Source organism: Volvox carteri (assembly GCF_000143455.1).
Source record: "Volvox carteri f. nagariensis unplaced genomic scaffold VOLCAscaffold_137, whole genome shotgun sequence".
NCBI classification, from domain to species: Eukaryota; Viridiplantae; Chlorophyta; class Chlorophyceae; order Chlamydomonadales; family Volvocaceae; genus Volvox; species Volvox carteri.
This window is the reverse complement of record NW_003307680.1, coordinates 54,551-64,660: the sequence shown is the minus strand read 5'-3', so window position 1 is coordinate 64,660 and position 10,110 is coordinate 54,551. Positions and strand designations below refer to the sequence as shown.

At 60.3% G+C, this 10,110-nt stretch overlaps 1 protein-coding gene across 1 annotated transcript; it reads right to left on the bottom strand.

Moving 5' to 3' along the window:
- Positions 1-221: 221 nt before the first annotated feature.
- On the bottom strand, positions 222-8,564 carry VOLCADRAFT_100683 (uncharacterized protein; the record flags this gene model as incomplete). The annotated part of the gene is made up of 8 exons (XM_002959214.1): positions 222-3,157; positions 3,296-5,374; positions 5,573-5,647; positions 5,900-5,941; positions 6,234-6,365; positions 6,468-6,540; positions 6,583-6,938; positions 7,124-8,564. The coding sequence occupies 8 exons, from the start codon at positions 8,562-8,564 to the stop codon at positions 222-224; spliced, it is 7,134 nt and encodes a 2,377-aa protein (XP_002959260.1).
- Positions 8,565-10,110: the final 1,546 nt, after the last annotated feature.

The window sequence follows — 10,110 nt, the reverse complement described above, 5'->3', positions numbered from 1 at the left end:
GAGATTGCGGAGTCTAGCACGCGGATCTATCCTGTGAAGCGCTCGCGCGGGAGTCGAACCCGCAGGGGGCTCCACACATTGGTGGGCGGCTCCCCATTCCTGCCCGTAGGGAGCGAGCGTGTCGTCCGGAGTGTCCCCCTTACTCCGGACGCTGTCATTTAACGCCGTACAGTGGCGGGTCGCGGTTTCAACTCAACTCAACTCAACTCAACTCAACTCAACTAGGCCTGGACCGGGCCGGTCCAGCGCGCTTCCAGCTGTCGCGCATGCTGGAACTCGGCTGTATAGTGCTGCTCGGTCTCGCGCGCTGCCTGCTTCAGCAGGCGCAGGTTGGCGGCCAGGTCCGGCTCGAGGTTAGTCGCGCTGAGGAACTGCTTGATTATCCTCTTGCGCTCGTGCGGTGTAGTGTAGAGCGGCCGGAGCAGACGGACGTGGTCCAGCGTCTTGAAGCGGGTCAGCAGCACATACAGGGTGGCGCGCTTGATGCCGTTGGGTGGGACAGCGAGATCCACCAGCCAGCACTCGTCTTTGAAGCTGCGGCCTTGCACGAAGTAATCGGTGACCGCCTGGCGGTCGCCGAGCGGCACGTTCAGGCGCCGGATCTGCTTTGTGATGGTGCCGTACCCGGCGGCAGGCATCTCCACCTCGGCAATGCAAGACGCCCGGGGTGACAGGATGAAGGCACCACCCCTGCTGGCGTAGTCTCCAAGGCCCTGCAGCACGGTGCCGGGGATGTGGCCGCTTATAGGCCGCACAATGACGGCCACCGGAAGGTACTTGAGCCGGCGGTAGGGGCCACGGCCGTCATCGGCTGGCTCGCGGCCATCCTCAAGCAGGCCGCAGGCTTCCACCTCGTTGTTGTGGCTCGCTCCGGCATCGGCAGCTGTCGTATCAAGGAGGATGTATCGGGCGCCATGGTAGTACCACGTGTCGGCGGTGGTGTGGCCAAACTCGTGATCCTTGATCCGCATTGCAACTGCTTTCTCCACGTGTGTCAGGGCCGGTTCCGCAGCAGCACCACGCTTCTGGACAGGGACGTGGTCCGCATTCCACACCACAAGGCGCTGATTCTTGCGCTGTGCCTCCAGCATGATGAGCCGGGTATTGAGTGTGTGGCGTGGTTCGTTCCTCTGCAGCACGACGCGCGGCTCGAGGTGTGCCAGGTCGGCCAAGTCGACGATGGCACGGCTGTTAAGGTCGTCGACCATCTCGGCTATGCGCTGCTCGGTGGCTGGCTCACCGCCAAACATAGAGGCATACTCTGTCAGGCGACGACCAGAGGGGCTGCTGTCCTGGCGCTGCTGCTTCTCCAGCAAGAAGACCGTCTTAGCCAGGGATCGGTAAACCCGGAAGCCCTCAAGTATGCAGCTCTGCGTCTGTGGGACGGCCCGGGGCCGGCGTGCTGCTGCTTCAGGTTGCTGCTGACCGCCTTGAGATCCAGCGGCGGCCTCATTAGGGTCGTCATCGTTGTCCTCCTCTCCGTGCAGAGGTTGCGCGGTTGGGACAGAGGGCGAGAACTGAGGGTTGCATTCCACAGCAACGGCGTACTTGTAGAGGGGTGGGCCACCTGGCTTCGGGTGCTGGAACTCGTCGCCCGTGTTGGCGCTAGGACGGCCGCTGAAGATGGTGGCGGCGGGGTGGTCGCTGGCGAGATGCGGTGGCGGCAACAGGTGATGAGTGCAGGACTGGTTGCACGCACCCAGGTGGTCCAGGCTGTTCATGCCGATCTCGTCAATGATGAGTGCACCATCGCCGACATTCCGATGCACCTGTAGGCTGGCTGCGCTGCCTTTCCTGACGCTGTCCGCTCGGTTGCTGCCAGCAGATAGGGCAAACATGGCGTGGGTAGAGAGGCTGCGATGCACCGGTGTGCTGAAGGCAGTTGCAGCAGCCCATGAGTAGGCGCAGGTGGCCGCCCAGTGCGGACAGCCATGCTGGAAGGTGTACCACAGGAGCGCTTGTACGAACTGGCTCTTTCCGGTACCGGGCTTGCCCTCCACAAGCATCTGCGGCGGGTCGCCAGGGTTGGGCTCATCGCGATGATCGAAGTACCGAGCCATGAGCATGAAGGGCACGGCCTGGTGGGGGGCAAGCGTGAACAGCTCGATGGTGTCGTCGATGCTGGGCGGCTGGGGGAGGTGCACATAGATGGGCATGCGAGCCTGTTCAGTCCGCTCAGGAGTGCCAGGCATGCGCACAATGGCGACCAGGGGTCCGCTGGTGGGGCGGTGCAGCTCGACACGAGGGGTGTCCATCTCAGGTGTGGCCGTCAGTCCCGTGTGGGCGCCCCCATCTGCCTCAACAGTGCCAGCTGCTGCTGCAACGAGATACCGCTTCAGACGCTTGGTTGCTTCAGTCAGGAGGGGCAGGTCCGCTGGCGTGATCCGACGGCTGAAATGATCGCTGCGTGCACCATGGCCGTCCGCTAGGGCCGGGGCTCGGCAGCGCCGTGCTGCATCATAGGCATACGCGCCAGCAGCGTTGGTGCAGTCAAACAGGTCAGTAAGAGCGACGGCGGCGAGGTCGGTGCCAGCCGTCGGATACTCCTGACCTGGGATGTACACGAAGTGCTCCAGCTGGTCCTCGGCGGGCGGCTGTGTTTCAGGATCAGGTCTGAGATGCCCGCGGATGCCGTCATCGGCATCTCCATCCGAAGCGCTCGTGCTGTCACCTTCAGGCAGCGCGGCTGCTGCCGATGCCGCACGCTGCTGGCGGCGCCGCTGGTTGTACTCCGCCTGACGGCGGGCTTTCCCAGCGTGGTCCTCTTCGATGTTGTCCAGCAGCACCGATACATACGCCTGGTACGAGCGACCTGCCTCGGTAGTGCCCAGCTCTGCCCACCAGGTGTCGTAGGCTTCCTTTACAGTCAGCCCGGGGGGGATGGGCTGACCCCGGTGAGCCTTGAAAGTACCCAGGACAAACGCGTAGTACTGCGCCATGCCCGCAGCAGAGGTGCCAGGGCGGGGCCGGCGGGGAAGAGAGCCTCCAAGCTGTACGTAGCGCGGCCGCGGCAGGCGGACGTGGACATGTGTTCTGTAGAGCAGATGCGTGCCGTGGAAGGCCACCAGGCGGGGCAGCTCCGTGGCTGTCTGAGACGTTGGCTGGTCGAGTGTCGCTGCAGCTGTAGGAGCAGGTGGCTCAGGAGGAGGGGCCGGGGCTGCAGTCGGCAGAGGCACAGGGGCAGGCACAGGGGCGGTTATGGGTGCGGCTGGGGTAGTGCGCTTACGACGTCGAACTGCCACCGGGATCTGTAGACCCAATCACTCTCGGTGCGGGTGCTGAGCTGGCGGCACACGTCGGACCTCATAGTTGGAGGATAGGTTGTACACGCTGCAGTCCAGGCCGCTGAGTTCTTCCCCCTGCAGCACGTAGCTCTGCACGGCGTTGGTCACCGTGTAGGCCTCCTGCTCCTCAGCCTCCACCAGTACCGCCGCTGTGGTCGCCGCCTCAGGAGATTGCTCCGCGCCCGCAGATAGCGCCGTGAATGCGTCTACCTGCAGGTATGCACACTCGAACGTCGCTTCGAAGGTGGAATGACCGTCCAGCTTCATGGCGACAAGCGCCATACCAGCCGTAATGGAAGCGGTCATGCGATGCACGGTGGCACACATGTTGCCAAACGCAGTGGGCCCAGTGGCACCCGGATTCGGCATCCTTCCAGCTAGCAGGAAATCCTGCACTCGGGTAAGAGCGTTGCATGTCAGCTGCGCCTGGCTGTCGTTTATGCTCTTGCCAGTGTACTTCGTGCTGTAGTAGGCAGCGTCGCGGGCGCGGTCAGCAGCAGGCTGCAGCAGCGCACAGTCCCCCCGTTCATCTTCAGGGCGGGCCAGTTGCGCTGCTGCCTCTGCAGTGTAGACGCGATCCACCTCGCACGCCAGAGTAAACAGCTGGTTGCACCCAAATGCCAGCGCTGCAGCTGGCATGTGCGGTACAATGTTCGGGCCCAATCGCGGCAGAAGGAAGAGGCCGCTGGTGCCAATCCACTGGAAGGCGCTGCGCAGGACACGAGGGAACGCCATGCCACAGCTATCATCTGTGCCACGGCAGCCGTGTCGCTTGCAGGTGTCGTTATGCGTATGAGTAAGCGTGCTGCGAACGACGGCCGCATGGTGCGCGCGACAAGCAGCGTGCCGGGGAGGCGGCAGGAGTCCGCCACCTGCACAGCCGGCGAGCCTGCCAAAATCGTACGCTGCAGGCGGGCAGGACTTGTCCACGGGCGGAGGTGCACGGCCATGCTGCTGGACCTCTTCGACGGTCATGTCCATGACGTAGTGTTCTGCACCGCGGGTGAAAGGGTCATAGTACGGCGAGGGATACCACATGGCGCACAGGGCGTATGCCAGGGCCAGCGCTCGGCAGTTGGGTCCACTGAACAGCGCCTGAAGGCGCTCGACTGCGAACGTGGCCACATGCGCAACACCGTGGATGTGCAGGGCGAGGCGGCCGCTCTGCTCCACCTTGACCGCCACCTCAAACGTGAGCCAGCAGAAGCAGCGCGGGTTTGTCTGCTGCATGGCGCCCGGCGCGAAGCCGAATAGCTCCTCCACCAGAACCTCCTTGGTGGCCACCAGCAGGGCGGCGCAACTGTACGGGTCATCCTTCACACGCCGCCACTTCTCCACTGTGCTCGGGATATGTTGCGGTCGTCCGTCATCATTGAAGTCCAATACCTGTCCGGAGGTCACGACTGCACAGGCTGCATGCATATCTGCCGGATTTACGGTGAAGAACAGCGGGGGCCAGCCAATGGTGAGGGCGGCTGCACGCATCTTGGATCGGGCACCGTTGTAATACGCGTCTGTGAGGTCGAGGCGCAGAGTACTGAGGCGGGCCCCCTCCACCAGCGCCTTAACCAGCGGCGACTGCTGTGCAAGCAGCTGCCGCCGCTGTGAGTGCCGATACGGCAGCGCCAGTATGGTGCCCATAGCACGGATGACATCACGCGGCACACGCGCTGCTGGTTCGCCAAGATGCGGCCGCATGTTCATGGTAATGCCCACTTGCGCCATGCTTTCGTGGCGCATGCAGATGTCGTACATGCGTGCCAGCAGCATGAGATTGCCGCCGAATTGCGTCCGTGGCACGCGGTGCAGCAGGTGGCGACAATACGCCGGAAAAGACATGCCGCGGGGGCGCTGACCAGAAAAGCCGTACGGGAAGGACTGGGGGAAGCAGAGGGTGAGGATGGCGGGATGACGGTCATCCAGCACGTGGCTGTCACGGCCACCAGCCGCAAACGCAAGCCGTGCGCGGCCAGTCAGAAGGTCCTCCACTCGGCCCGGGAAGCGGTCGATTTCGCTGCCATCATCGCCCACATTCGACGGCTGTGGCAGGATCAGCTCCAGCTCGTCCAGAGTGGCAGCTGCCGGATCGACTGCATAAGCAGACAACAGATGCGCAAGAGCTGGGTCAGGATGCAATCCACGCTGATAGCATGGTGCAGCAACGGCGGTAAATGCAGCATGGTGTGTGCATAGGCCGGACAAAAGCGAAATCGAAGTGTCTCGAACGCGTTACAAACAAGCGAAGATGCGTTAGCCCTATGCTCAGCCAAGCAAGAGAATGCACGCACCTGGTGCACCTTCAACTGGCTGGTCGACAGGTCCACGCAGGATGGCGGTGAATGGCCCCAGTCCAGGGTCTTGCCCTGCACTCAATAACACACACGGGGGAGTAGTAGAACACATCACCAGCGGGACAGGCGAGTGTACTGCAAGAGTCCAGCCTATCCGGCAGGTCAGGCTGTGCATCGAGATTAGTTAGCACAAGAGGAGCATTCTCTCGATGCACGGGACAGTGGCGGTAGCGGCTGTCCGGTGCAGGAGGTGCAGTGCAAGGGCAACACGAAAGCAGAGAGTACACAACAGAGCACACGAAGCACAGTAACAAAATAACACACCTGCATTCGGGGTCGGATCCGCCAGTGTTGGCTGCACCGGTCCTGCAGGATCCACGTCAGGTGCCACAGTTGCATCGGCGAGTTGCCCTGCACTCAATTACATACACGGGGGAGTAGTAGAACACATCACCAGCGGGACAGGCGAGTGCGCTGCAAGAGTCCAGCCTATCCGGCAGGTCAGGCTGTGCATCGAGATTCGTCAGCACAAGAGGAGCATTCTTTCGATGCACGGGACAGTTGCGGTAGCGGCGGTGCAGGAGGTGCAGTGCGAGGGCAACACGAAAGCAGAGAGTACACAACAGATCGCATGAAGCACAGTAACAAAATAACACACCTGCATTCGGGGTCGGATCCGCCAGCGGTGGCTGCACCGGTCCTACAGGATCCACGTCAGGTACCGCAGTTGCATCGGCAAGATTGCCATCACGAACAGCCGCTTCCACCACGTCCTGGAACTGCCGCACACCTGCCGCACCCGTGCGATCGTGCAGGAAGGTGGTGCGGAGAACGTTCGCCACCTCCGGATCAGTCGGCGCAAGGGCGGCGTGCAGGATTTCGTCCGGCACACCTGCAGCACAGCCCATGCGTTCGTACTCCTGCAGAGCATCCTCATCAACAGCCAGCTCCTCCTCGTCGTTGTGCTGCAAGAACCGGACCCAGGCGACGATGACCTGTCCTCGCACCTGTAGACCTGGCGCCTTTCGCACACGTTCCAGCAGCTCCGCCCGGTTGCGAACCTGGTCGACACACACAACCGTGATAGCGCCAGCCAGGTCGGACGCCCGTGCCGGCAGCTGTGCTCGCAGCATATTCGGGTCAGGATTTACGACCCCAATGCCGTGAGTCTTTACAGCATGCGGGAAGACGTCCGGCGGTCGGTCTGCCAGGTACATGATGAGCAACTGCTGGATGATGCGGCCGCGGCCCAGAAGCTGCCCCTCCAGGAAAGTGGGCGACGGCAGAGGGTCACCCAGATGGTTGACGCGCGGCACATCGCCAGGGTCCAGACGCGCCAGTGCAGCTTCGGGAACTCGGCGGGCTGTAGGAGGGGGGCAAGCACGGGCAAGTAGGTCCGAGACGACTAGGGAATCAATAGGAAAGCGGGCAGCAAAGGCAGGAGAGGCAAGCACATGCTGCAGATGAATGGAGCAGAACAGACGCAAGCAGAATGTGCCGCACTGAGTTATACCTCATAGACACGACGAACAGCAGAAACTGACTTACCACTCAAGGCCTTGTGGCAGGCGTTGCATATGAATATGCGTTCTGCAACACCGTCGCCGACCAGCATAGTGCGGTTGGGCAGATCCGGCTCTAACCGCATGCAGTACGGCACCTCCACACTAGCTGGGTCGTCAAGGCAGGCTCTGGGCAGCACCCGCGGAGGACGCGGCTGCTGGTCCAGCGGAAGTTGCTCGGGCGGCTCCTGCCCAGCCGCCGCTGCCTCTAAATCACCAGTCTCCGGAGCATCACCACCCATCTCCAATGCCCCTTCCGCTGCATCATCCACCAGCCTGCCTGCTCCACTAGCACTGCCGCCGTCCTCATCCACAGCACCAGCCCGCTCAGCCCGGCTAACACGATACCGAGCCGGCAGGACCGGATCAGGTGGCGGTGGTGCGTCTCCCTGAGCTGTACGCGCCATCCGCTGCCACACCAAAGTACGCCCCCAGCGCTGCACAGCGTCAGTACACATGACGTCTGCACGTAGAATGTCGACGTTGGGAATCTCCATCCAGTACAGCACCGTCGACTGGTCCTCCGAGCACACCTCAGAGCACACAGCACAGACACGGGAGGGCATGCGCCGGCGCAAGGCAGCAGCCATGGCCGATGCACACTGCAGCTGCACGGTGTACGGTACCTGCCTGTCAGGCGGTAACTGACCGCCAGGAAGGTCCTGCACGCGGCCCTCTGGAATTGCCAAAAGGAAGTCGGGCAAGTCAATGGCGGCATCACGATGAAGGTCCGCAAAGCGCAGGAGACGGTGCATGCGAGCCAATAGGGTGTCCCTAGGGGCGGCCTGCTGGTTCTGCTGCTGCAGCTGGCGTGCAGCCGCATGCTGTGCTGTGTTCCGATGCTGCTGGAGCGCCCTCACCTCCGGGTCAGCACGTGCAGCTGCATGCTGTACTGTGTTCTGCTGCTGCTGGAGCACCCTCACCTCTAGGTCAGCACGTGCAGCTGCATGCTGTGCTGTGTTCTGCAGCTGCTGGAGCGCCCTTACTTCCGGGTCAGCACGTGCAGCTGCATGCTGCGCAGCGTCACGCAGCTGTTCCTGCGCCCTCACCTGCGGGTCGACACGTGCAGCCGCGTGCCGTGCAGCGTCCTGCTGCCGCTGCAACAACCGTAGCTCAGGAAGGGCTGCCGCACGCTGTGCAGCTTTCTGCCGCCGCCATCTCTCCCGTACTTCCGCAGCAGAAGCAGCAGCATCCCGGTGCTGCCCTTCCAGCTGTGTATCTACAGCAGCTGCCGTTGGATGGCGTCCGTCCTCTGCGGGCCCCGCTGGATCTATTTGTACGGCTGTCTGCTGTACTGCGGCATGCTGCTGCTGCTCAGGTGCATGGCCCGTACTCAAATCGGCGAACGGACGTATCCTGCCACCACGGAAGCCGTCTGCAAGCGACCCAAGCCGAAGCCTTTTCGGAGCAGGTGACTGATCCGACATTAAAGCGGATCCGACGAGGTGAACGTATACTATTTCAGCCGTTAAGAAGATCAGCTCGTGAACGGCGAAGAACACGAAAGCGAAAAGAAAGAGCAAAAAACTCGAACGTATTTCGGCACAGTGACAGAGGGAATTGAGAGGATGCCAAAGCTTACAAGCGAAGAACGGCGCTGTATAAAACGCGTACGGCATTCATTCCGACGCGGAATTAAAGCGCGCGTCGAAGCAAAAGAAGCGAAAAGAAAGAGCAAAAAACTCGAACGTATTTCGGCACAGTGACAGAGGGAATTGCGAGGATGTCAAAGCTTACAAGCGAAGAACGGCGCTGTATAAAGCGCGTACGGCATTCGTTCCGACGCGGAATTATAGCGCGCGTCGAAGCGAAAGAAGCGAAAAGAAAAAGCAAAAATCTGGAAAGTATTTCGTCACAGTGACAAGGGGAATTGCGAGGATGTCAAAGCTTACAAGCGAAGAACGGCGCTGTATAAAGCGCGTACGGCATTCGTTCCGACGCGGAATTAAAGCGCGCGTCGAAGTGAAAGAAGCGAAAAGAAAGAGCAAAAATCTCGAAAGTATTTCGGCACAGTGACAAGGGGAATTGCGAGAATCGTCAAAGCTTACAAGCGAAGAACGGCGCTGTACAAAACGCGTACGGCACTCAGCCAGACGCGGAATTGAAGCGCGTGGTCAAGCGCGCATCGTATTGTGCGCTAAAGCGCGCGTTGAATTACGCAGAGAATTGCACGTTGATTTGCGCGTCGAACTGCGCGTTTGTGAAGACGAAGCATATGTGCAGATGTGCATATGAAGCATATGTGCAGATGTGCATGTGAAGCATATGAAGCATATGAAGCATATGAAGCATACGAAGAAAAAAAAAGAAAAGAAAAGCGCGAAAAAAAAAGACGCGCGCGCGAGGGGGATTAAACCGGCGACGTGGTGGACAGACAGACGGACGGACTAGAGCGCGCTGTTCGCGCGAGTGGGCCGTAGCTCCTGTGCTGGCTGATGGCTGATACCTGCATTGCGCGGACAGTATGTGTCGTGCTTGTCCGTTGCATATGCTTGCAGATCGCATATGCTTGCAGATTGCATATGCTTGCACATCGCATCTGGCATATGCTTGCAGATCGCATATGCTTGCAGATCACATATGCTTGCAGATCGTATATGCTTGCAGATCACATATGCTTGCAGATCACATATGATTGCAGAGCACATATGATTGCACATCGCATGTGGCATATGCTTGCATATGAAGCATTTGTGCATATGAAACACATGTGCATATGTGCATATGAAGCATATGTGCATATGTGCATATGTGCATATGCTTCATATGAAGCATATGAAGCATATGAAGCATACGAAGAAATGCTTGCAGATCGAATGTGGCATATGCTTGCAGATCGCATCTGGCATATGCTTGCAGATTGCATATGCTTGCAGATCGCATATGCTGCAGATCGCATATGCTTGCACATCGAATGTGGCATATGCTTGCAGATCGCATCTGGCATATGCTTGCAGATCGCATATGCTTGCA